This window comes from Phacochoerus africanus, chromosome 4 (genome assembly GCF_016906955.1).
Source record: "Phacochoerus africanus isolate WHEZ1 chromosome 4, ROS_Pafr_v1, whole genome shotgun sequence".
NCBI lineage: Eukaryota > Metazoa > Chordata > Mammalia > Artiodactyla > Suidae > Phacochoerus > Phacochoerus africanus.
Genome location: NC_062547.1, coordinates 71,455,899 through 71,482,264, shown reverse-complemented (window position 1 = coordinate 71,482,264; position 26,366 = coordinate 71,455,899). Strand labels below are relative to the sequence as shown.

Sequence of the window (26,366 nt, the reverse complement as noted above, 5' to 3'; positions counted from 1 at the left end):
TCCCGCGGGCAGCCAGTTGGTCAAACCGTGAGGGGCGGGGAGGCGGGCTCCCTGGCAGGGGACCTCCTCCAAGTCTGGGTAACGCCACATCTCGCCCGCTGCCCGCCAATGGGGCAGGCAGAGGCAGGGGCCCCAGCGGGGAGGCTGGCCCTGGCCCGCCAAGCCGCGTCCCCACGCCGGCAGCCACGCGGAGCCGCGTCCTGGCCCACCTTCACCAATCCCAGGAGCAGCCACGGCCACCGGCTCAGGACCGCTGGGCGCCAGGGCTGTAGAGTCTCAGCTTCTGGGAAAGGCGAGAGGGGCGGGGCTTATCTGAGCCCCGCCGAGAAAGCCCCGCCCTGGAGCCAAAAGCCTTTCGTCAAGCCCCGCCCCTTAATCTAAGCCCCACCCACCCAGCTACCTGGTTTGGCCCTGAGAATGGGTGAGCCCAGCGCCCCGGGCCAGGGCCTCCTGGTGGAGTTGGGAGAGATGAGAAAGGGATTTATAGGGTATCATACTCAGAGTGGTCTACAGCTAAGGATGCGGGCAATGAGAAGTTAAAAGCAATGGGCTGGAGATCTCTGCAGAGCCCCCTTCCACCTACCTGAGACTCCCTCACTCCACCGCCTCCCCCTCCCCCCCCCCCCCGCCCGCCCCGTTCCGAGCGACCCCAGGGGAAAAAGAAACTCCCTCTAGATGGGTTTTGCTTTGCTTGCTGCTGGTGTGGTTGCCTTGCCTTGCGCTCCTGTTTTTCTTCCGTAACCAGAGCACTGCTTTATTGTCATGGTGGTTAGTAACAGGTTTTTAAAAAATTTTATTGAAGTGTTGTTGATTTACAATATTACGCTGATTTCTTCTTACAACAAAGTGACTCAGTTATACCTATATATATTCTTTTTCACATTCTTGTTAATAACAGTTTTATTGAGATTATTCTCAAGCTAGTGTTCGGGAAAATTCACCTACCATACTTTGGTCCATACTTTGCAGATGGACCGTTCCTCGGTGTTTAATTATATTTGCAGAGTCCCTTGACCATCACCACTGTCTTAATTTCAGAGCAGAAAGAAACTCGTTCCCTCCGTTTCACAGTCTCCCCTCCTCCCAGCCCATGATGACAACTAACTTTACTTTCTATTTCTACGGGTTTGTCTGTTCTCAAAACCAAGGCATTTCTGTGACATGAGAAGTCACCCCATTGTGTGAAAGGAGAAAAGATAGGGTGAGGTCCGGGCCCCACAAGAACAGGTGGCTTGGGAGTGGGGAGAAGAAGTGGAGGTTGGATCCCCTGCTCCAGGCAGCCTGAGTCCTGTCCGTGTGTCCACTAGAGGTGGAGCAGGAGAGGGACCAGGAGGAGAAAAAAGGACCTTTTGGGGAGAAAGCAGGGTGCTGGCTGAGAGGTTTGGGGTGCCGGGAAAGTGAGCCTTCGAAGGGCTGTTTGAGGTCAGGGCTGGGTCTGTCCACCTGCATCCGTCCATGTCTCAGCAACAAGGGAGAAAAACCCTTGTCTGTGCCCTGTCCAAGTAGTTAGTTGAAGGCATCATTGTTTCCTGCCTGGCTCTTTGATTGGGGTCCTTTTGTCCTTTAACCCCTACTCCCTCTAGCTGCATTCTGACATTGGAAAGGGGAGTTAGGAAGAAATGGGGAGAAGAGAGGCAGGCAGTGCCAGAGAGAGAAACTGGGACGGGATTGGGAGGTTGGGAGGAGGAGGGAGGGCGGAGCAGCAGGTGTGGCCCCATCTATAAAGGGTGAGCCTGCCGGCCTGGGGGGCAGGAGAGCTTGGGTACTGGGTTTGCTCCAGCAGGCACTGGCTCCAGGGACCCAGTAGGCTTTGGTGAGTTCTCCCGCTGAGACCAGCAGCAAGCAGGTCCCTCCAGCACTCTTGTCCCCATCCCGTGCCACGTGCCACCTGCCTCCCTTGCAGAGGGCCCAGGCTTGAGATTGGGTTGCCCCCATGCCTGCTCCTGTGCATTTTGGGTCCTCATCGTCCCACCCACCCCTACTTCCTAGTTAATCCTCGAGGCGCCGGAGGAGGACCAGCCTGCACTATGAGGCCATGGCTCCTGGCCTGCCTGGTGGCCTGCTTCGTGGGTGCCTGGGCTCCTGCTATCCATGCTCAAGGTACTGTCTTGGACATGTCTGCTCCCCTGGAGCCATCCTCTCCCCATCCTTCCAGTGTTTCCCCCACTGTGTGCCTGTCTCCTCCGTCTGGAAGCCTCCCCTGATTGCATCACCATTGAATTAATTCTCCAACAGACAGCACCCCGCTCCTGGCATCTGTGCTGCTTCTTAGGGGTGCATGGTTCTCTTCCCCTCCTTCAAGGGCCCCTTGGCACCTCCTCCACCATCCATGACCCAAGGCCTCCCTCCGGACTCCAACCAATCCAGGGGCTGTGGGGAGCATAGGGTGATTCTTAGCAGCGGCATGGCTGCTGACCTACTGTCTGGGACACACTGCAGTGTCCTGAGCCTGCAGAGCCAGGGGTACAGGGTGAGATCAGAGTCTGGGAGACCAACAAGAGTGGGTCTCCATCTCGGCTTTCCCCACCCAGGCTCACTGTATGGCCCTGGCTGAGAGTTGCTATTCAGCCTTCAGGAGCCCCAGTTTTGTCATCTGCAAAGTGGGGCTCCAAATTCCCACTGCAAAGATGGGACGTGAGGACCTGATGGGCTGATGTCTGCAAAACTCTTGGCTCACTGCCCAGCAGCAACACGGATAACCATTACTGTTATTAATGGGGAATTCCTTCCCTCTTCTCCCTAGATTAGGCACTTGAGGGTATGGGTGACCAAAGGCCATTCTGGAGCCCTGCCACTGGGCTCTGCCTCCCTGTGAGCCCTAGCAGCTGGCCAAGCAGGGCTCCTGGCCAGGTGGAAGCCCCATGGCCCCCCCACCTGCCCCACCTGCACCTCATTAGATCTGAGAGGCCCTAGCCCTACCCCCCAGGAGACCTTAGCCTTTGCCCAGGATGGGGCTGGGCTTTGTTCCCATTGTCTTGCTATTAGAGGCCCATTTCAGGAGCCAGGCCGCCCAGGCTGGGCCCTTTGATCCTGGGAACAGAGCAGCCCCGCGGCCGGGAACTGCCTGCCTGACCCTGCAGCATAGGGTCCATCTGCCTCTACTGCTCCTTGCTCTTGGGGTCAAGATTGAGGGATAGAGGGAGCCTTCAAGCCCTCCCCATGCCTCTCTCAGGACTCAGGTGTGTGGCCCCTGGAGACAGGGGTTGGCAGAGGGACAGATCCCAGAGGAGCTTGAAGGGCCAGCACCCCATCTCCACATTAATTCACCCTCTGTTCATTCCACCCACTCAACCTCCCAGACCCTTCAGGCACCAGCAGCTCTTCCTCCAAGCCCCCTGCCCCCTAGCAGGTCCCTGCTCTTTCCCCTCCCATCATGGGGACTGAGAGAAAGAGGCACTTGAGACAGCCCTAGGTGGGAAAGGGCCAGCCCAGAGCAGGAACTGGGACATCTGATAAGAGGAGGCACTGGGCTGGGAGTGGTGGCCCCTTCTCAGGGTGCTGCACCCCCTCCTTGCCCTCTGCCCCAGAGCAGGAGTGCAAATGGCCCTGGTCCCCTCTTTATTTCATGGTCCTGGGGTCATTCCAGCCAGTGCCTGAGGGGTCCTCTCCAGCTGCTGCCAGCTGTCCCCTTATCAAGGACCAAAGGTGAGCCAGGTGGCTTCCTTACCTCCCCGGCTATCCCCAGGCCTCCACAGGGCCTGGGAGGGTTGCGATGTGTGCACGGCAGGTGCTCATGTCTGTGGCCATCCCTCCAGAGGGCACACGTGGCTGCACACACAAATGCAGAGATGTGAGCCTGTGGGTGGCTGTGTGATCGCAGGTGCCTTTGAGGACTGCTGCCTGGCCTACCACAGCCACATTAAGTGGCGCCTGCTCCGGCGCGCCCACAGTTACCAGCGCCAGGATGTGAGCGGGAGCTGCAACCTGCCTGCTGTGATGTGAGTGGGACCATGGGGGCCGCGGTGGGAGGCTCTCACTCAGCTGTGCTCCCTTGTGACACCCTCACCCGGGCAACCCCCAGATTCTTCTTCCCCCAGAAAGACAAGATGGTGTGTGGGAAGCCAGGGGCCAAGTGGGTGCAGTTTGGGATGAAGATCCTGGACAATCGGAATAAGAAGGACTCAAAGCCCCACCACAGCGGCCGGAGATTCTTCCAAGGTGGGTGAGACCCCAGCCAAGCATTTAAGGGCTGTCTTCCCTGCTGCTGACCCCTGAGCTTCTCAACCCCCAAAGGAGGGGACAGTAGCCCAGCATCTGATAGCTGCCTCCACCCCCGAGGAAAGGCAGTGGCTGGTGAGGCGGAAGCTGAGTGAATGTGCAGCTCTTTTAGTCAAGACACTTTCAGTTGCTAGAGATGGAAAACTCAAGCAAATGGGTAACTCATTGGCTCAAAAAACCAGCCAATGTGCAGCTTCAGGCTCAGCTGGATCCAGGTGCTCCCAAAAGTATTAATTGAGCTTCCATCTATTTCTCTTTCCTTCTCTCTGACAGGCCCTCAGTCTGGAGTGAGGAAGTTGAGCTCTGGAACCTCCAGGCCTCTGCTGTTGAAGTTTAGTGGTCCCACCAGAAGCAGCAAGAGGAAAGCCTCCCTCCTGACAACAGCTATTCCAGGTTAGGATCATGTGACCAGCCCTCCACCTATCACCGCTGTTGAGGAATGAGGGCTCCCAATCCGCTCAGATTGGGTCAGGGAACTCACCTCCAGGGCCATGGAGGGCTGGCTCTGTGGCCAGCCCCACAGGTTCACAGGAGAGTGTCCTAGGGGACTCCACTCCGGTCCTTCTCCCCTGCTGACCCCCTCCTATCTGTCCTGCAGGACCATGAGCCCACAGCTCCCCAGGATCACCCAGCACAAGATGGGTGGGAACTTTCGCCAACACCATTGTCACGCTGCTGCCTCAGCTGCCCCAGCCCTTCTGTCCTTCAGGGCAAATCTCAATCCTGGCACCTGAGGCTGCCCTGGTTCTCTCCCTGTCACCCCTGCCACCTCCGGCTCCCTGGTCAGCTGGAACGAAGGAGCTGATCTTATTTCAAGCCCTGGGTCTGCTCTGGGCACCAGAGTCAGCCCGGCCTAGACAGTGGTTCTTGGAAAAGGACCATTGTCACAGTTGCTTACCTGCAGAGCCACACCTGGCTGTGTCCCTTTGGGTCCTTGCAAAGCTTCAGTTCTCTCCCAGGATGTGCCTGTTTGTAGCTTTTAAATAAATCTTTGGTAGGATTCCTGTCTCTGTCACATCTCATTATGGGATGCGAGTCCCCAGCCTGCGTTGAATCCCACATGATCCTCTCCCAACCCAGAATCTGTGCTTCCAGCTCTCATAGTAGGTGGCTCCTAAGGGGCCAAGCCCCCGCCTGCTGTGCAGACCTGGTGTGAGTCCAGCCTTGTGCTTCTCAGTGATAGCTTTGAGCAAACCACTCACTCTTGCTTCTTTTCTCATCTACGAAACGGCGGGTCACCATGCTTGCTCTGTCCAGATCCCTGGGCTGGAAGTGAGATTGGCTGATGGACAGAGAAGCACTCCACAAGCTCTGATGGGAGCCCAGAGGCTCCTGATGAATCAATGGGCCGGGACTGGGCCATGGACCAAGCCCTGGGGCCAGGCACTAGTGACCACTCAGCAGGAAGAGGCAGGGTCTGAGTCACTGGATGGGAGCCACCCAAAGATGCTGTCCTCAGGCAGCCTCCATTTCCACAAGAGAGAATGTTCCAGGTGAAAACCAAATGCATCATCTCTAGAGGACAAGAGGTGGTTGGGGGCCAGGGGCCAGGGCACAGCCTCAAGGGAACCTTCCAGGACGCACTACACTGGGTGGGGGACTGGAGCAGATTCCATAAACTCTAAGCTTCAGTTTCCCCACTGTAAAATGGGAGTTATAACACTGCCTGCATCTTTCAAGTCTGTGGGGACTAAATAAGCTACTATTTGTGCTACACACAACACATGCACAAGCTAGGTGTTAACACACGAGTCTTCCATCCTTCGAGCTTGGGCATCAGATTCAGTAGATCCCAGCCCAACCTGGAGCCAGGCAGGGTGGACGCTGGCATGGATGCCCAATGCTGAACCTGGTTCTTCTGCCTGTAACCTGGAGTCACCCTGGCCAAGCTGCTTAACCTCTCTGAGCCTCAGTATTCCCATCTGTGAAATGGGATGAGAATAACAGCATCTCTCCCATAGGGGTGTAGTGATGACCCCATATTTGTAAAACGTACTCAGAATGATGCCTGGTACATAGTATGTGGTCAGGGATCGTGAGCCATTGTTGTCAGTATCAGTGAACCACAAGGGGTCCAGGGGTTGCCACATGCAGCCTGGCTTTGTGCCAAACTCAGAGGTCTGTTGGATGTTGGCAGAGTCCACCTGCAGCCTGAGATGGTGTCCTCCACCCCCAGGTGCCGGGTGGTCTTCACCCACCTCTCACCTCCACACTTCCTCCTTGGATGGGTTCAAGTGCATCCTTCCCAAAGCTACTCCCTCCCAGGGCCTCCCCACACCCCCATACCTTGAGCCTTGCCAGGCCCTGCCAAGAGTGGTGCCTGCTTACTGCCAGAACTTGCCAAGGGGCAGACTTAACCCAAAATAACTTTATTGCTGTTTCTACTTCTGATATAAAAGCATCCTCAGAAGCTGAGCCCAGCGCCCCGTGGGGATGAACATGGCAGTATGTCAGCAACTCAGGCTGGGGCCCTGTGGGCTCTTCTGCTGGGAGGGATGAGCCCTGTGCCCACACCGGCCATGGGTCCCTATGTCCCGCCGACCCCCAGGTGGTGGTGGGGGAGCCCCCGTGCAGTGCAGAAGTTTAAGCCTGAGATTGACCAGATACAGTGAAACCCAGGGCCCTCCTTGACCCTGTTGTTGACATGGAGGGGACAAGCCACAGCTTCCAGCTGAGTGTTGGGGGTCCCTCAGATAGAGGCTGGGCTCTCTTGAGGTCAGAGCATAGCATTTCACTCTTCCTGAGTTTCGGGGGTTCCACCTGGTCAGCTTTTGCCACTGGGGATTGAGCCCCTGCCTCCAGCTCCAGAATCTCCTGCCTCTGGAGAGGAGGACAGCAGGGGAACCCTGGGACCCATCGGGGCCAGGGCTTGTCACCAGGGTCTCCAGGGATGCGGGGGAGTGTAGCAAACAAAGTGACATCAGGGTGTCCTCAAAGCCCTGTGGAAGGAGGCTGGAGGTTGGGCGGTGCCCAACTGGTGAGTCTGGAGAGTGGGCTGCAGGAGGGGCCTGGGGCCAGGTGGGAGGTGTGGGCACCTCTGGATTATAGCAGCTGTAGCTGCACCTTCAGCCGCAAGGCCTGGTCCCCCAGCCACCCCTCTGACTGGGTGCCCCAGGGCCCGGCCACGCTCACCACCTCCAGCTGATACGTTCCAGGCCCTGGCCTCCGACGCCCCAGCTGCAGGGAGCTGAGGCCTCGGAGGTGGTGCATGCGGAAGAAACCTTGCTCGTTGCCGCGGGCAATGACGTAGCGGACGTGGCCCCCCAGACTCTCCAGTGCCGGCCGCAGTTCCAGGATGTGCTCGGCCCGGCCCAGGTGCGAGAGGTTCAGGCCCAAGGTCAGCGGCGCCTCCAAGTCAAGGCTGGCCAGGCTCACCTGCAAAGAAAGGCCAGAGGGATGATGGTCACGGGCTGGGAGAATCAGAATGCAGTGTGTAGGGGGTCAAAAGGGGATTTTAGCCCATCTCTAAAGTGGAGGAAACCACGGACCACTCTCTGCCCTTGACTTCTGTCCTGCCGTCCACCCAATAAGGCCAAGGATCAGTTTGGGCTACAGACAGAGGATGAAGGTGGAGGCTGGAAAGCAAAGGGGCAGGTAGGTGGCCACTTTTTCACAGGCTGACTCCAGACGCTTATGTCAACTGAGGCACCTTAGATCCCTGCCAGCCTAGACAGAAGGAATGGAAGATTCTTCCCTCAGAGACCCAGACTGGGAGTCAGTCAGATGGCATTGGTGCTCTGAACCCTAAGGTCACTCAAAGGTGTTCTGGGGTGGCTGGAGTTATGACCAAGAGGCAGCGCCAGACACAGTGAGGGAAACACAAGACCCGGCTGGGCCAGAGGAGCCGCCCAGTAGCTCCCCAGTTCCTGGAGGCCTGTGGCACTTCCGGCATCTGGGCTCTCTGAGAGCCCCCCCTGTGTGCAGATGACAAACCCCTCTTTATCTGAGATTCTCTGCGTGCCTTCCTGGTCCTGGCAGCCAGACAGGGCCCTGAATAAGCCAGCAAGCCTCAATGGCAGGCTGACCCAGGCTCAGGGATGTAGCCAATCCCACAGGAGGTTATCTGTGTTTTCTTTTCCTTTGCTCTGGGCCAAGCTGTTTGTTCTGCCTAATTTACATGCTGATGGGGTGTTTTGCTGCTTGCAGGGAAGTGAAAGCTATTTTTGTTTCCCAGCCCTTCTTCAGTTCTAGGGATTTCAGCCCTTCACCATGAGGGTTGCTCACATGCGTGCTCTTAGTGACACCTACTGGCAATCTGTGGGTATTGCAGGCAAAGCCACAGGACCCAGCCCTCCTCTGCCCAGATCTGCTTGCTTGTGTCCATGCCGGGAGCCCTGACCACTCCACTCTCTTACCAAGTACCAAGGGCTGGCAACACAGTGGCAAACCTGACAGACACTGGTGCCCCATCCCTGGGAAACTTACAAAAATAATGGTAACAATGTGAATAAAGAAAGGGGGAAACAACTAGAAGAAGGAAAAAGGAATGTTCATGTTTAATCTAATACAGCCTCTGGGACCCAGCATTTCTATTACACTTCTGCTTTCATTTTCCCCCAAAGTATTTATCATGTATCATATTCATCACGTGCTATAAAATCTGATGGGTTTTACTTATTACTTGTCTGTCTCTCTATTAGACTATCAGCCCTATGCGGACAGGGACTTTTTTTCTTGTTCTTCTTCTTCACTGTTGCTCCATTTTTTGGGGTTGTTTGCTGTGAGGTCAGCACACAGTAGATGTTCAGTAAAATCTGTGGAGTGAACAAGTTTTGTCCCAGATATGGGTAATGGCTTATGTGCTCAGAAAAAAAAAAAAATTTTTTTTGAAATAATGGAGAATATTGACCTCAGAAGGGGGTGGCTGCAGAGGAGTCCAGGATGCCTGCCATCCTGCTCAGCCACTTTTCAGTCCTGTAACGTGGGCATGTGACCCAACATCCCTGAGCCTCAGTTTTCCCATCTATACATGAGGATGATGGTAGCATCTACACGTCTTAGGGCTGTCATAAACACTGAGACATTGAGAGGTTGCGAGTGAACACAGAGTGCTTGAAGCAGCACCTCCATCCAGCAGGTGCTTAATAAATGTTTAGCTTTCAGATCCCTGGGGGGATGCTAGCAAGACTGGACAGCTGTGGCCTCAGGGACTGTTCAGGTGAAGGGAACAAGTCAGATCTGAGGCAAAAATGCCCTCCCTGTGCAATCTGGTGGGGTTAGAATTATGGCTGGAGTGGCCCCAGGGGACTAAGCTACAAGCCTGCACTGCTGTTCCTGAGAGCATGGGGAGAGGGGATAGTGTTTCTAGAGACAAGGAGGGTTCTGGAGGCCTCAGCATGGCTCCAGGAGCATCAAGGGTGTGAGAAAGAGGTGCAGAAGCAGAGGGTCTGAAGAAAGGGGACAAAGGAAGGGGCTAAGCTGGCTGCTTTGAGCTCTATGGGTGCTAAATTCGGAGGGGCTCTGAGGGAGGGCTGTGCCAGCCAGGAGGTGGCAGGTGACAAGTTCCAGGGGGCAGGCAGGGTTGGGGGGCCCCAGGCCTTTCTCCTGCACCCAAGTGCCATCTAAGACAGCCAAGGGAGGCATTGCACCCAGGGTCTGTGTGGGAGGTGCTTGCCTTATCTGAGCAAGGTGGGGTGTTCAGGGGCCTGTGTCCTCAGAGAGCCCCCAGGGGAATCCTTGGGCTAAGGGAGTACAGGAGGACCTGAGTGGGCACCATGACATAGGGGACAAGCGGTGACCTGGCACCTGGTGCTCCTACCCCGGGCCCACTTCCTGACTGCCCCTGCCACTAACTGTGCCCCAAGCCCAGTACACCCCTCGTGGCACCTGATGGTCCCTGTGGGCACTGCGCCGTGGCCGGTCACGCGGGGGCTGGCCATTGATCTTGCATTCATAGCAGGCTTCAGGTGAGAGCAGCTCCTCCTCTTCTGTGGTGTCCTGGGGTCCTGGGTGAAAGCCCAGGCCAGAGACACAGTGCCTGGGCCAGGACAGGGTGGGGGGCAAGCCTTCAGAGGAAGGCTAGTGGGACCTCCCCAGCCACCTCCCACCCCCCAACCCTCTGTTGGGAGCCATACTGCCTGTGGGAGCAAGTGCAGGTGTGCAAATGTGCTAGTGTGGCTTTGCATGCACCTACATTTGCGTGTGTGCATCCCTTGGCTTACGTGGGTGTAGGTGTGAACCTACATGCCTGCAGGGGTGTAGGATGTACCCAAGTGCATGTGTGTGAGCCTAAGTGCACCCTGGAGGCCACCATATGCTTGCACACATGGACATACTAGGATATATGAATGCACGAGGGTGCCTGGGGATGCTGGCTTAAGTGTGAGCTGTGCATGCACACAGAGATGCATGCATGCAGCACTGAGCATGTGAAGGCTTGCATGACTGTCACACCCCAGGAGGGTGTGAGCTTGAGTGTGCACATGCACAGGTGTGCCGGACCTCTGCCCCCATTTCTCCGTGCACATGTTATGTATACGCATGTGTGCTCTGGCCTGTGCGTGTGTGCTCCCAGGGCTTAGGGGTCCGTGTCCACGCCGCTCCAGCCTCTCACCCTTGCCCAGCCCGGAAATAGCCTTGGGGGCAGCCACACAGGAAGCCGCCGGGGGTGTTGGCGCAGCTGTAGCTACAGGGGCTGCCCCGCCCTGCACACTCGTCCACATCCTGGCAGCCCCCAAGGGCCTGGTCAAAGTTGAAGCCTGAAGGGCAGACGCATCGGAAGCCACCGAGCGTGTTGTGGCAGGAGGCGCTGCCACAGGCCGTGGGGGACAAGACGCACTCGTTCTCGTCTGCGGATGGGGACGGGGAGAGAGGAGGCCAGGAAGGGGGGGCTACCTTCGCACCTCCAGGGCCCTCCAGCTGCAACCCTTCCACCCTTCTTCAGAGCCCAAAGGCAATGTCAAAACCTCCATCAAGTGTCCCCTGGGCCCTCAGACTAGGTCTGCCATCCCCTATACCCCTTTCATGCCCATTCCCCTATCCTATAATCCTCCTTTGAAGCCTTTCTCAAATCTTCCCGGGAATCTGAAACAATGGGATGGTCTAGAACAGGTTTTCTCCCCATTGTCACTATTGTCATTTGGGGCTGTGTCATTCTCTGGGATGCGTGTCCATCCTGGGCACTGCAGGATGTTGACAGTGCCTGGTTGTGACCATCAGACAATGTCTCTGGGACACTTCAGAATGGTGCCCAGTTGGGAACCCCTGGCCTAATTAATCCCTGTCTCCCCAGTGAGACTGGACAACTGGAGGGCAGGGATGGTGTGTGATCTCAGCTCACTTCTGTACCCACAGGGCCTGGATAAGGCACGTCCTGGGCAAACCACTGCTGAAGGAATGAACAAGTAAGTGCGTGGAGCAGGAGACAGGCTGAGAGAGAATGGACAGCAGAGGCGATGGTCTGTGAGGTCCCCAGGGGACAAAAAATGCCATGGGGCAAGGGGCAGGGGGGGGATGGAAAACTTAGCTGAGGACCTACCAGGAGGGGCAGGAGGAGGAGCCAGAGAGAAGGCATGAGCAGAGGCGGCAGGAGGGCAGGGACAGCCGAGTCACAAAGGCCCTAGGTGGAGAGTCCAGGAGGGGCAGGCGGCGGTGCTCAGAACAGAGGAGGTGGAAGGCAAAGGCTGAAGAGAGGTGATGGAGAGGTCATGGGAAAGTGGGTCGCTACATGGATAGAGAGTGAAGGCCAGACTGCAAGGGAGGAACAAAGATAGGTGGTGAGGTCAAGGCTTTCATTAGGAGGCTCTGGAGCAGCAAAGAGAAGCGTGCAGGGGGGAAGGCTGGAGGGAAGCAGAAGGCTAGTCCTCCAAATTGAGGGCCTCTGCAACAGCTATGACAAAAGATGTAGCATGCATACCCCCCTTCTCCGTTGCCACATCCAAGGCAGACATCACTAACCAACCCCAGGACTCTTTCCCAATGATCACAGGCACCATCTCAGAATCTTTCTCAGCTGAGCCCTCTAGACCACCACTCCCTAAGAAATGGCCACCACTTTGCCATGCTGCCTCTGCAGACCCATGACTCCCCAGCATCCCCAGCAGTAGGGAACTTACTCCCTTCCAGATGGGCCCATTGGACTTTTAGGTAACTGTGCTTATCCCAACATCCTGCCGTGGGGGGGTGGTTCCCAGTTGCCCTCTCTGGACAGATTCTGGTGAGGGGGTTGGCTTCCTCCTGGCCCCCTTGACTCACCCACACACTGGCTCCACTGGGAGTGGGGAGTAAAGCCCTGGGGGCAGCCGCAGCGGTAGCCGCCCAGCTCGTTCTGACAGCCATGCTGGCAGCGATGGGGCCCATCACATTCATCAACATCTATGAGATGGAGAGAAGGAGAGAAGGCTTGCCTGGTGGCCCTCGGGGCCACCCCCCAGGCCTAGACCCCACCCCAAACCCAGCTCTACCTTTGCAGCCACGGCCTGAGCTGTCCAGGGTGAAGCCTTGATAGCACTCACAGTTGAAGCTGCCGGGGCTGTTGTGGCAACGTCCGCGGGGGCCACATGGGCCAGGCTGGGCCAAGCACTCATCATTGTCTGTAGGGGACAGAGAATGGGCAGGGCCACCTGGTGCTGAAGGGGTTTGTGTTGGGGCAGGCCTACCACCTAATCAGCTCTTCCAGGCAAATCTTAACCTCTTCTGGGCCTCAGTTTCCCCTTCTGTGAAATGAGATCAATAACAGTTTCAATCTCACAGAACTGCCAGGAACATTAGAGATCATGCACATACAAAACTTTTAATTTCATCTCTACCACCTCAATGCTGTGTGACTTAGGGCAAGTGACTTACCCTCTCTGTGCCTCAGTTTCATCAGCTGAGGTGTGAAGATACTACTATCTAACTCATTGTGTGTGTGGTTTGTTTGTTTTAGGGCTGCAGGTGCAGCATATGGAAGTTCCCAGGCTAGGGGTCGAATGGGAGCTGCAGTCGCCGGCCTACACCACAACCACAGAAACACAGGATCAGAGCCTCATCTGGGAGCTACACCACAGCTCACAGCAATGCTAGATCTCTGACCCATTGATCGAGGCCAGGGATCAAACTGGCATCCTCATGGATACCAGTCAGACTCATTTCTGTCGTGCCACAACGGGAACTCTCTACCTCATTGTGTTTTGTGAGAATTAAATTAACCTAATCACAGGAATCACTGGGACAGTACTCAACATAAGAGTAAAAGATCAACAGAACTCTCAGCCATAAACAAGAAAATAACACCACTTGCAGCAACATGTTTGGAACTAGAGACTCCCATACTAAGTGAAGTAAGTCAGAAAGAGATAGACAAATACCATATGATATCACTTATATCTGGAATCTAATATATAGCACAGATGAACCTTTCCACAGAAAAGAAAATCATGGACTTGGAGAACAGACTTGTGGTTGCCAAGGGGGAGGGGGAGGGAGTGGGATGGACCGGGAATTTGGGGTTAATAGATGCAAACTATTGCTTTTGGAGTGGATAAGCAATGAGATCCTGCTGTGTAGCACTGGGAACTATGTCTAGTCACTTATGATGGAGCATGAATGATAATGTGAGAAAAAAGAATGTAAGTATGTGTGACTGGGTCACCTTGCTGTACCGTAGAAAACTCACAGAACACTGTAAACCAGATATAATGGAAAAAAAATTTTAAAAACAACAATGACAACAAACTCCATTTCTTTCTCTGTGGAGAATGACCTGGGTTAAGCCTTGCACTCTGTCCTCACGGGAACCTGACAATTGTGGGAGAATCAGCCAGGGTTATGGACTGAATGTAGGTGTCCCCGATCCTCTCCTGGTGCTGCCACAAAATCCCCATGTTGAAGCCCTAACCTCCAGAGTGATGGTATTAGGATGTGGGACCTTTGGGAGGTGATTAGGGTTAGATGAGGTCATGAGGGGAGGCCTTCAGGATGGGATTAGTGCCCTTATAAAAAGAGACACCAGAGAGCTTATACTTGTCCTCTGTACCGTGTAAGGACACAGCAGGAAGGCTGCTGTCTGCAAGCCAGGAGGAGCTTCCCCAGAACCTGACCTTGATCTTGGACTTCCAGCTTCCAAACTATGAACAACAAATGTCTGGGGTTTTTTTGTTTGGTTTTTTATTTTTTAAAAAAATTTATTTATTTCGTCTTTTTGCCATTTCTTGGGCTGCTTCCTGCAGCACATGGAGGTTCCCAGGCTAGGGGTCCAATCGGAGCTGTAGCCACTGGCCTACACCGGAGCCACAACAACGCGGGATCCGAGCCGAGTCTGCAACCTACACCACAGCTCATGGCAACGCTGGATCGTTAACCCACTGATCAAGGCCAGGGAGCGAACCTGCAACCTCATGGTTCCTAGTCAGATTTGTTAACCACTGAGCCACGATGGGAACTCCTTGTTTTGTTTTTTAATTTGGCCATGCCACAGCAGTGACAATACTGGATCCTTAACTGCTAGGCCACCAGGGAACTCCTAAATATCTTTTTTTTTTTTTTTGTCTTGTAGGCTGCACCAGCAGTATATGGAGGTTTCCAGGCTTGGGGCGGAATTGGAGCTGTAGCCACTGGCCTATGCCACAACCACAGCAACTCGGGATCCGAGCCATGTCTGTGACTTACACCACAGCTCATGGCAATGCTGGATCCTTAACCCACTGAGCAAGGCCAGGGATTGAACCTGCATCCTCGTGGATGCTAGTTGGGTTCGTTAACCACTGAGCCATGATGGGAACTCCCTAAATATCTGTTTTTTAAGCCACAGTCTATGATATTTTGTTGGCAGCCTGAGCTAAGAAAGCTTGGTTACCAGGCAACACTGCTATGGTGATTATGGCCCATGGTGATAAACTGCACTGGTCATGGAGCCTGAACCATACATTTCTGGGTGGGGGGAACCCCTACATTGGGCTTCCTTGAGTATGGAGATTCCTTTTTTTATTTTTTAATTCTAAAAAATTTATTGAGGCGTTCCTGTTGTGGCTCAAAAGAAACGAATCTCACTAGTACCCATGAGAATGCAGGTTTGACCCCTGGCCTCTCTCGGTGGGTTAAGGATCTGGTGTTGCCATGAGCTATGGTACAGGTCGCAGACGTGGCTTGGATCTGGCATGGCGTGGCTGTGGCATAGGTCAGTGGCTAGAGCTCCATTTCAACCCCTAGCCTGGGAACCTCCCTATGGTGTGGGTTGTGGCCCTAAAAAGACAGAAATGAATAAACAAAAGAAAATTACTGAAGTATAGTTGATTTACAGTGGTTAATTTCTGCTGTACAGCACAGTGATTCATTTTTATATATATATATATAGTTTCATATTCTTTTCCATTATGGTTTATCACAGAATATTGAATGCAGTTCCCTGTGCTATACAGCAGGACCTTGTTTATCTAGTCTATACAGAAGAGCTTACATCTGCCAACCCCAACCTCCCACTCCATTCCTCCCCGTCGGCAACCATGAGTCTGTTCTCCATGTCTGGAAGTCTGTTTCTATTCCCTAGATAAGTTCATTTGTGTCATATTTTATTTTATATTTTAATTTTTGGCTCAGCATGTGGTGGCTTGATGTGGCCTCTCAGTTCCCAGACCAGTGATCAAACCTTGGCTGCAGCAGTGAAAGCACTGAGTCCTAACCACTAGACCATCAGGGGCCTCCCTGTGTCATATTTTAGATTCCATGTCTCAGTGATATAATATGGTATTTGTTTTTCTCTGACTTACTTCACATAATATATAATCTCTAGGCCCATCCTTGTTGCAGCAAATGGCATTATTGCATTCTTCTTTATGGCTGGGTAATATCCCCTTGTATGTATGACCACATCTCTGCTGAGTATGGAGATTCTTGACATCAGGCACATTGCCATGGGAACCTGGAATCTCTCTCGGGTACAAGAGGCATTGGGACATGGGGCTTCTACGCCTTTGTGTGCATGTGCATCCAGCTGCACACACAAATGCCACGTTCAGTGTACCCACCTTAGAAAGGAGGGAAAATAAGTAATTTGACTGTGTAGGAAAAGAGAAATGCCTGTCCTTTCATGGCTGGGAGTGCTCGCTCTTCTCCCAGATATGCATACAGCTCAGTGCTTTACTCCCTTCCAATATTTGCTCAAATGTCCCCTTTCAATGAAACTTCTCATTATTCCTGCTTTATTAAAAAAATTTTATTTCTTTATTTTTTTGGCTGCACCTAGGCCATGTGGAAGTTTTGGGGCCAGGGATCAAACCCAAGCCACAGCAGTGACCTGAACCACAGCAGTAACAACACTGGATTCTTAATCTGCTAGGCCACCAGGGAACTCCTCATCATTCCTGTTTTAAAACTGCAGCCCTCCTAGCAATTCCACTTCTGAGTATTTATGCAAAGACAATGAAAACATGAACTTGGAAAAGATTTGCACCCCCACATTCACTGCAGCATTATTCAGAATAGCCAAGGCCTGGAAACAACCTAAGTATCCAAAGATGGTTGAATAGATAAAGAAAATGTGATATATCTATATATCACATATATATCACAACACACTATATCTATATACACACAATGGAATATTATTCAGCTCTAAAAAGGAGATCCTGCCACTTGTGATATCATTGGACCTTCTGGTGAAATCCTAAGATTTGAGAAAGACAAATGCCGTATGATCCTACTTAGATGTGGAGTCTAAAACAAAACAAAAAAGCCAAGCTCATAGATACTGAAGAACAGACTCGTGGTTGCTGGAGCAGGGTTTGGGGGTTGGCGAAATGGGTGAAGGTGGTCAGAAGGTACAAACTCCCAGTTATAAAATGTCATGGAGTTGTCATGTATGGCATGGTGACTATGATTAATATTACTAGACTGTCTGTTTGAAAGGTGCTTGGAGAGCAGATCTTAAAAGTTCTCATCACAAGAAGGAGTTCCCGTCATGGTGCAGTGGTTAAAGAATCCAACTAGGAACCATGAGGTTGTGGGTTCAATCCCTGGCCTTGCTCAGTGGATTAAGGATCCCGCGTTGCCATGAGCTGTGGTGTAGGTCGCAGACATGGCTCGGGCCTCGAGCTGCTGTGGCTGTGGCGTAGGCCAGAGGCTAGAGCTCCGACTGGACCCCTAGCCTGGGAACCTCCATGTGCCGCGGGAGCGGCCCTAGAAAAGTCAAAAAGACAAAAAAAAAGTTCTCATCACAAGAAAAACAATTTTGTAACTACGTAATGATGGATTTTTAACTAGCCTTATTGTGGTGATCACTTCATAACATATGCAAATATTGAGTCTTTATGTTGTACACCTAAAACTAAGGTAATGTTACATGTCACTTATATCTCAATTGAAAAAATAAAATAAAGGAGTTCCCTCTGTGGCGCATTGGGATCAGTGGCATCTCTACAGGTTCAATCCTGGTCCTGGCACAGTGGCTTAAATGATCTGGCATTGCCACAACTGTGGCTTGGATTGGTTCAGATCTGATCCCTTGGAAGGATCTGATCCTTGGCCTGGGAACTCCATACACCTCAGAGGGACCAAAAAAGTGGAAAAAAAAAAAAAAAGAGTTCCCACTGTGGCACAGCAGGATCAGAGGCATCTTGGGAGTGCCAGGATGCGGGTTTGACCCCCACCCCGGCACAGTGGATTAAAGATCTGGCATTGCTGCAGCTTTGGCTTAGGTCAAAACTGTGGCTCGGATCTGATCCCTGGTCCAGAACTCCATATGCCATGGGGCGCCATCCCCCCCAAATAAATTAAATAAATAAAATAGCAGCCCTCCTGATCTCCTTCCTCTGCTTTACTTTTTCTCTCTTTCATGCCCCACATCACCTTCTAACATGTTACAGTGGTAACTTGTTATGCTTGTTTCTGGTCTGATTTCCTGGCAGAAGGGATGGCTCATGAGAGCAGCAAGCCTGACCCTTGTATTCAACTGCTGTGCCCTCAGGGTCTAGGACAGGACCACGCAAGCTGCTTTCGTAAAGGGCCAGCTGGGAAATATTTTTTTCACCCTGTTGCAAACTACTTGGTTCTGCTGTCATAGCACGAGAGCAGCCAAGGACGCAATGTAATTGCATGGGCATGGCTGTGTGCCAATAAAACTTTATTAACAAAAGCAAGCAGAGGGCCAGGCTTGATCCGGGGGCCGGAGTCTGCTGATCTCTGGTCTAGAGCCTTGCCTGGTGCACAGCTGTTCCGCAAGTGTTGGCTGAGTGGACTCATGGGGGCCTGAAGGAAGCCACCCTTTGCTTTTGGACTCACCGAAGCAGGCCTGGTGGTGCTGGGTGAAGCCTGGGGGACAGCGGCAGGTGAAGGCGCCGATGGTGTTGACACAGAAGAACTGGCAGTTATGCTGCCTGGAGGAGCACTCGTCAAGGTCTGCGGCAGAGAGGGTTGCGGTGGGCTCAGGGCAGGGCCCGCTGGGGCTGGGGAGCGTCCCAGGGGAAAGACCCTGAAAATGTCACCAGACCCCATGTGGCGGGAGACGGTGAGATGCTGCTGGAGGGACAGTGGCTGGGGAGAGGGGACGTCACCTCTGCAGATCCTGCCGTTCTCCTCCAGCCGGTAGCCACGGGGGCAGGCACACAGGAAGCTGCCTTCAGTGTTTTTGCAGAGGAAGGGGCAAGGTGGGGGGGCCTGGCTGCATTCATCCACATCTAGAGGGGACACAGCACGCAGGGGGGTCAGACAGATATTCCTGGGGGCTCAGAGACTGAGGTCTCCTTCCCAGACCCTAGCCATCCAGAATCTGGGCTTACACAAGGAACTGGCACTTTTTCTGTAATAAGCCACAGAGGAAATCTATTTGGTTTTGCGGATCACTTGGTCTCCCTTCCAAAGACACAACCCTGCCTTTGTACCCAGAGCGGATAAGGAAACAAATGGGTGTGGCTGTGTGCCAATAAATAGTTATTTATTTTTGTCTTTTGGGGTCTGCAGGTGTGGCATACAGAGGTTCCCAGGCTAGGGATCGAATGAGAGCTGCAGCCGCTGGCCTACACCACAGCCACAGCAATGCCAGCTCCGAGCTGCCTCTGCGACCTACACAGCTCACGGCAACGCTGGATCCTTAACCCACTGAGCGGGGCCAGGGACTGAACCCTCGTCCTCATGGATACTAGTTGGGTTCGTTACTGCTGAGCCATGATGGGAACTCCACCAATGAAACTTTATTGACAAAAATAAATGGAGGGCTGGACTCAGTCCTTGGGCAGGAGTTTGCCAACCCTGTCTTAGCCGAACACCTGCTACCCAGGATAACTGAAAATCTTAGGATGCACCAAGTAACAGGAGAAAAGTGGCCCACATGAGGTGAAGGTGGAGGGCAGAAACAGGGGTGCTTTATTTCTGGTCTTGGTTTTCAGAAAAAAACCAGGTGCTGTGTGGAGAGGCTCAGGGGATGGGGCGAGGGGGCTCACCCAGGCAGGCTGTGGCAGCGGTGTCAGGCGCATACCCGGCCTGGCAGTGGCAGCGGAAGGAGCCCAGGCTATTGATGCACTCGCCGTGGGGGCACAGGTGGGCAAACACATGGCACTCATCCACATCTAAGGACAAGCAGGGCTCAGCTGGGGCTGCCCGCCTCGGGTCACCACCCCTCTCCCGGGAGGTAAGGCCAGCCTCTGCTTCCCTGCCCCACACATCCTGCCTAATGAAGCTCCTTCCGCTGGATGCTGAGAATACCCATGGTGTCCCACACCCACCCCACAGCCTCGCCAGTGACACCTCCTCAGGGCACCTCCATTCACAAACAGGCAAGCACAGATGAACACATAAGCACTGCACACCAGTCACACGCTCAGGTGCTCCTACAGAATCACAAGGACACACGCTCTCCTCTGGATGAGCCATGCACATGCTCACACTCGCTCACACACGTACCCACCCTCACAGACACTTACAGGAATCCTGAACTAGCTCACTTCCTTTCACCCACCTGCTGGCGTGGTCTCCTCACTCAGCTCCCATTCTCACTAGGACACATGCATGCTAACAAGCTCACACAGAGAACGCTCACCAGCTCACACGCTCTCGCACTAATGAGCCTGCACACACAAAAAACGAAGAACACACACACATGCTGCCTTGCACATTTGCTCACCCCTCCACCCAAGTTCTTGCACCCACACGGAGCATCAAATAAGCTCTGGTTCACACACCTGCCAGCAGAGAGACACGCACACATGGGCTCCCGTGCTCTAAGGCCTGCTGGAGCACAGACAGATGACCATGGACAGACGCCCACCCACCTTGACCGTCGGCGGTATAGCCCGAGCCGTGGGGGCACAGCTTCCTGTGGGCGGATGTGCCAGGCAGGGGGCAGAGCTCGCAGCGGGGACCCCAGGCACGGCCACCCCCACAGCAGCACTCAGCCCTGGTGGTCACCTCGCCGCTGCTGGACGGAGCCTGGCATGCGGCCTGCAGCACCTCGGAGAAGCAGGGCCCCTGGCGGGTGTCTGGAGAGAGTAGGTGGGGATGGTAGGCGGGGAGGAACAAGCCATCCGGGTTCCCCTTCCCCGTGGTGTCCAGCAGCGTTGAGTCTACATACAGATGTCTGCGTGTGCACGGGGTGACCTCTTCCAAGCTGTGGCCACCCGGCCCTCTCGGGGCTGGGCCGTGGCAGAAGCTACTGACCCCACATTGGAGAGGTACCCCTTGGGCTGCAGAGGCAGGCGGCCTTCTGAGAACAAAGGACAGCCTCCCTCTGGTCGCTGGGAGAATGGATGGTCGAGGGGCCATGTGGAGGCCAGGGCGCATTGTTGGGGAGGCAAAAGGTGGTGGCATCCGGGACAGCCCATGTGGACAGAGGGTTGTTCGGGGAAGTGGGGAGGAGACCGGATGTGAGAGGCAGAGGAGGAGGCCGTTGGTTACTCAGGGAGGCTGGCGTGGGGGTCTGGGTGGGGGGCAGGGCATCTGAGATGGGGCTTGGGGAGCAAAGATGCTCCTTTTGGGGGCGAGGTGCCTCTGGGGAGGTCCTGAGGAGGGGGGTCCAGGAGGCAGCTGGATACACATGCTTGGCCTGATGCAGTGGGTTGGAGATGGCTCCGAGGGAGAGTGTAGAGGAAGAGCAGCCAAGGACAGTGGGGACAGGGCCAGACAAGTGTCCAGGACAGATGGTACCAGTGGGTCACCCTCCAGGTTTATCCCCCAGGAAGTGGTGAACCTGGGGAGGGCCCGTTCCTGGGTGTGATGATGGACGGGGCGGGGGACGGGGGATGGTCTCATCTTCCAGGGGGTTTGACTGTAGGGACAGAGGGGCAGCATGGGAACGTGCAATGGACAGTTGTGTCTGGATTGGCTCAGTAACCCCCTCCATGCCCCCGAGCCCTTCCCTGCCTCAGGGAACTCCCAGGTGGCGGTGCCACACGCTGGGTGGCTGCATCCACCGCGCCTGAGCCTGGCCACACTCACCGTGGCACTCGGTGAGGCTGGGGCTGGGCTGGAAGCCCTCGTCACAGTCACACTGGAAGCTGCCCTGGGTGTTGATGCAGCGGCCGTTGGCACAGAGGCTGGGCTGGGCACGGCATTCATCGTCATCTGAGATGGGAGGGATGAGGCAGGCTGGCGGGGAGGCCAGAGGCCCCTGCCCTCCAGTGTGGATGTCTGCCCGCCCACCCTCTGGCTTTGAACTCTCCTGGCCATGGGGGAGGCAGGCTGGGGAGGTCCTGCACCCCTGACGCCCTCCCGTACCTGTGCAGCCCTCCCCGGAGCCCAGCTGGGGCCGTGTGCCGGGGGGGCAGATGCAGGCGAAGGTGCCAATGAGGTTCTTGCACAGCATGCCCCGGGCGTGGCAGTCCTGCTGGCCGTCTGCGCACTCGTCCACATCTGCGGACAGATGGTGTTTGAGGCCAGGCACAGGCTCTGAAGACCCCGAAATACTGCCAGGTGCCTGCCCCCTTGCCTGCCCCAGACCTCCTGGGAAGCTGAGGGGTAGTTAAGACGGCTCCAAACACCGGCATCCTCTGCCCACATCTGTGTGTCTGTCTGGTCTTCACTGTGGTTCCTGGAACACTGACCCTGAAAAAGCCCTTGAAGGACCAAATCCCAAGCCAGGCTTTCTACCCTTGACACGGAGGGCATTTGGGACCAGAAAATTCTTTGTGATGGGAGGCCATTCTGCGCCTTGTAGGATATTGAACAATGTCCCTGGCCACTCGATGCCTGTAGCACCTCCCCATCCACCCAACCACTGGCGACAGTAAAAGATGTCTCCAGACATTATCACATGTCCCCTGGCGTCACAATCCCTGTCCCACTGTGCTATACCACTCAAAGCATGTCCAGCCACCACTGGAGAGGCCTCCAGAGCCACACTCACTGTTCTACTAGACTGGGGACCCAGGGAGATGCTAGCACCCCATTTAAGAAGAACAGAGGCAGAACCACTCACAAAAGGGCGCCTACTGCACCCTCATTTGCCTCAATTCTTCCCTCACCTTATCATTTATTGCTCATTCCCACACTTGGGAGGCACAAGTCTTAATTTCTGTTTTCTCTCAGGACTGCGGTGTGGGGACCCCCAAGGCCCTGTCCATAGCCCACCTGCCTGCGTGGGTCCTACCTCGGCACATGGCCCCATCCTCTCGTAGAGTGTAGCCAGTCGGGCAGGTGCACATGTAAGACCCCTCGGTGTTGTGGCAGCGGAAGGCACAGAGCAGGGGGTTCAGGGAGCACTCGTCGATGTCTGGGGAGGCCAGCGGAAGTGGGTCTGCCTGCGGGATCCCCTCTTCCTCTCTCGGGCCAGCCCCCCACGCCCCCATCACACAGCCCAGGTCTGGCCAGGCAGGGTCATACCCTCGCAGGTCATCATGGGACCAGGTTCAAAGCCATCGGCACAGGCACATTCGAAGCCTCCAATGACATTGGTGCAGGTGCCTTCCCCACAGGGATGCCCAATGGAGCACTCGTCTGTGTCTGGGGTGGGGGCAAAGGGGTGGTCAGAGCCTGCAGAGAGCTCCCACCCTCGACATGATCCTGTCTGCCGCCCACTGACTACCTGCAGACGGGACAGGGCCAGATTTGGATACAAGGCAGGCACGCAGTAAGTGTTCAATGAATGAATAAATGAGTGAATAGGCAAATAAGTAAATGAATGAATAAACTAGTGAATGAATGAGTGAGAAAGAGAGTAAAATGAGCAAGTAAATGGATGAATAAGTGTGCCCATGTGTGAATGAATGAATAAGTGAAAAGGTAAGTGAGTAGGTGAATGGGGAGGTAAATGAGTAAGTCTGAGCATGTAGGAATGAATGAGTGAATGAGTGAGTGAAAAGATGGAGTGAATGAGTGAATGAAAATGAATGAGTGAATGAGCGAGTCAATGAGTGAGTTAACATCAGCGCGAAGGAAGGGTGGGTGGGGGAGAGTGACCACAGTGGCTCAGGGACAGGATGCTGCCTTGAGCGGTGTCTGCCCTCCCCGGCTCCTTCCTTTCTTGGGAAGCATCCTGAGGTGGGCTGGTCACTCACCCATGCAGCTGACACCTGTGAAATCCAGGCTGTAGCCAAAGGGACACTCGCAGCGGAAAGAGCCGTCAGTGTTGACGCAAAGACCATTAGAGCAGACGCCAGGGTTCTCTGCACACTCGTTCACGTCTGCGGGTGGCAGGGGTTTGCAGGCACGGAATTGTCTGTCACCCCTTGGCCACACTCAGGGTCTTTTCCTTCCCTTACCTCCAGGGGTTGGGGTCCAGGCCTACCCATGAGTTGGGGAGGAAGCCTGAGACTTGGAAACTGGGATAGAGCACAGACAGGGCAGGGTGGGAAAGGAGGAGGCTGCGGTGGCCCAGGGGGACTCCTCGCACTTGGGCGAGGGGCTCACCTTCCCGCGAGTCATCCAAGCCTGGGACTGCCCCGTGGCCAAAGGGGCACAGCTCCTGGAAGGCGGCTGGACACCGAGAGGGGAAGGGAGGTGAGGGTCTGGGGCAGGTTGCAGCCCCCGGGATGCCCCTGTTTGTAGGGAAGGAGGGCAGATGGGAGCAGGCAGGGTCTGGGGAGACTGGACGGGGTGGGTGCTCACCACTGCCCTCCTGAGGACACAGCTCGCAGGGGTCGTTCCAGCCCTCGCCTGGCCTCTGGCTGCAACAGCACCGAGTCTTGGTGGTGTTGAAAGCTTTGGGTACCGAACACTTTCCGGCCTCGAAATGGGTGAAGCAGAAACTCTGCCGTGTGTCTGTGGGGGTGATTCCCCAGACAAACGCTAGAAGGGCCACCGGCAGTGTCCACCTGCCTGGCCCACCTCTCCCTCCATGCCCATCCTAGTGAACGGGCAGTCTTGACCCTACCAACGGCCAATCAGAACACTCTAGAATCATCCCGTGGTGATTGTTTCAGGGATGAACATGAGACCCATGATGGGCCAATGAACGTCAGCTCTGGGGCTTTTGCTGAAAATCTGACAATCCCTTCCAGCAACACCCCACATTCAGAGCTGTGTGGGGTCTTGAGGGGCTGGGAGAATGGTCAAACCTAGTCACATTATTCTTGGATCAGAATCCCTCCCTCAGAAAAGCAAAAGGATTAATTCCAGAGAGCTAGAGGATCCCAGATTTCAGAACCCCCAATTTTTTTTCCTTTTAGGGCTATACATGTGGCGTATGGAAGTTCCCGGGCTGAGGGTCGAATTGGAGCTGCAGCTGCCGGGCTACACCACAGCTCACGGCAACGCCGAATCCTTAACCCACTGAGTGAGGCCAGGGATCGAACCCACATCCTCATGGATACTAGTTGGATTCATTACCACTGAGCCACAATGGGAACTCCTTGGACCCCAAATCTTCGTCATTGACCCTAGGTCCTCAGCCCTGGGCCCCCACCAACCTGAGAAGTCCTCACAGGAAGGCTGGGGTTTGGCTTACCACGGAACCCCCAGAACAACAAATACTGGTGGAGTTGCCTCACCCTCCACTTCATGGAGGAGAGAGGAGGCCAATTCAGCCTGGGTGAAACTAGTCCACGTTGGACAAGGCTCCTGGAGACCCATATGAGAAACTGCAGCCCCCTTTCTGGGTGATCCAGCTCTTCACTGCCCCACCCCCCACCTCTGCCCTATCTCTGTGTGCACCCTGGCCCCAAACTCACCAAAGCAACGGTGCCCATTGTCAGACAGGACAAAACCAGGTGGGCAGAGGCACTGGAAGCTCCCAGGGCTGTTGGTACAGGTGCCAAAGAGGCACAGGTTGGGCTCCTCTGAGCACTCGTTGATGTCTGGAGGGGTGGGGACATCAGCTGGGTGGGCTGCAAGCAGGCCCTCCACCAGGGTGGGGCAGTCAAGGAGGGGCTGATAGAGTGGGAGCCCAGCCCAGGAGGACCCAGGACTGATGCGAGGTGGGGGTCCCTGGGGCTCAGGATGAGCCATAGCACCAGGTGGACAGTGTGTGTCAGAGGGGGGGTCTTTCCTAGAAGGTGTTTCCAGGATAGAGGTCATGGTCAGGAAAAGTTCATCTTTAGAGACTAAATTTGTACAGAGCTAACCAAGACTGGATAATTTTAGCCTACACTGGATGGAGTCAGCTCACATACTAGGCTAGCCTATCTGCCTGGGTCAAATTGGCCCCGGTTAGCTCAGGTCGTTACAAGGCTAGTTCAAGTGGATGAATGGACCAGAGGTGGCCAGGCCAGACTACTCTAGATTCACTCGGACCATACAAAGTCACCCAGATGGGGATTACACCAGAGAAGCTGAGGCCAGGCTGGTCATTGATCGCCACTCAATGAGCAAGAAGTTCCACATTTCATGCCATGGGACCCCACATCCCAGCCCATTTTACAGGACTCATGAGGAAGCCTGTGAGTCCCAGAGAGAGAGAGAGCCCTGAGCCCAGAGTATCCTAATAACAAAACAGCAGCATATGGAGCTGCATTGGATGCTGTGCCAAGTGCATTTCTACACCCACCACCACCCCAGCTGGTATTCCCATTTTACAGATGGGGGAACAGAGGCCCAGAGATGCCTCCCTGGCCCCTAAGATGGGAGGTGAAACCAGATACTCACCAACACAGTGGTCACTCTGCACCTGGAAGCCAGGGGGACAGATGCAGCGGAAGGAACCCTCAAGGTTCTGGCAAGTGCCTGGCAAGCAGGTTCCCGAGAGGCTGAGACACTCGTTGGTGTCTGTGGGGAGGAGGAGGAGGAGTCCCAGCACCAGCTGGTGGCAGGGGCTTGCCTGGGGTTGGGACCAGCACCTACGGTCACTGCATGATGGCTGAGGGCCCCTGGAC

General features: G+C 54.8%; 2 protein-coding genes across 3 annotated transcripts in view; one reads left to right on the top strand and one right to left on the bottom strand.

Annotated features, from left to right (window-relative positions):
• Positions 1-5,218, top strand: part of CCL25 (C-C motif chemokine ligand 25) — a 31,972-nt gene extending 26,754 nt beyond the window's left edge. For both annotated transcript variants that reach the window (XM_047777274.1, XM_047777273.1), the window contains 5 exons: positions 1,990-2,100; positions 3,821-3,938; positions 4,022-4,158; positions 4,492-4,611; positions 4,817-5,218. In XM_047777274.1, coding sequence (XP_047633230.1) covers positions 1,990-2,100; positions 3,821-3,938; positions 4,022-4,158; positions 4,492-4,611; positions 4,817-4,824 — 494 coding nt within the window. In that variant the 3' untranslated portion in view covers positions 4,825-5,218. The remainder of the gene's footprint in view (positions 1-1,989; positions 2,101-3,820; positions 3,939-4,021; positions 4,159-4,491; positions 4,612-4,816) is intronic.
• Positions 5,219-6,583: 1,365 nt separating this feature from the next.
• Positions 6,584-26,366, bottom strand: part of FBN3 (fibrillin 3) — a 66,560-nt gene continuing 46,777 nt past the window's right edge. The window contains exons 46-63 of the mRNA XM_047777171.1: positions 26,140-26,259; positions 25,227-25,352; positions 24,166-24,318; positions 23,968-24,033; positions 23,616-23,741; positions 22,942-23,061; positions 22,709-22,831; positions 21,838-21,972; positions 21,559-21,684; positions 20,397-20,603; positions 19,569-19,694; positions 18,684-18,806; positions 18,412-18,528; positions 12,621-12,749; positions 12,412-12,531; positions 10,772-11,006; positions 10,045-10,195; positions 6,584-7,593 (exon numbers count right to left, since the gene is read on the bottom strand). Coding sequence (XP_047633127.1) covers positions 7,261-7,593; positions 10,045-10,195; positions 10,772-11,006; positions 12,412-12,531; positions 12,621-12,749; positions 18,412-18,528; positions 18,684-18,806; positions 19,569-19,694; positions 20,397-20,603; positions 21,559-21,684; positions 21,838-21,972; positions 22,709-22,831; positions 22,942-23,061; positions 23,616-23,741; positions 23,968-24,033; positions 24,166-24,318; positions 25,227-25,352; positions 26,140-26,259 — 2,636 coding nt within the window. The 3' untranslated portion in view covers positions 6,584-7,260. The remainder of the gene's footprint in view (positions 7,594-10,044; positions 10,196-10,771; positions 11,007-12,411; positions 12,532-12,620; positions 12,750-18,411; positions 18,529-18,683; positions 18,807-19,568; positions 19,695-20,396; positions 20,604-21,558; positions 21,685-21,837; positions 21,973-22,708; positions 22,832-22,941; positions 23,062-23,615; positions 23,742-23,967; positions 24,034-24,165; positions 24,319-25,226; positions 25,353-26,139; positions 26,260-26,366) is intronic.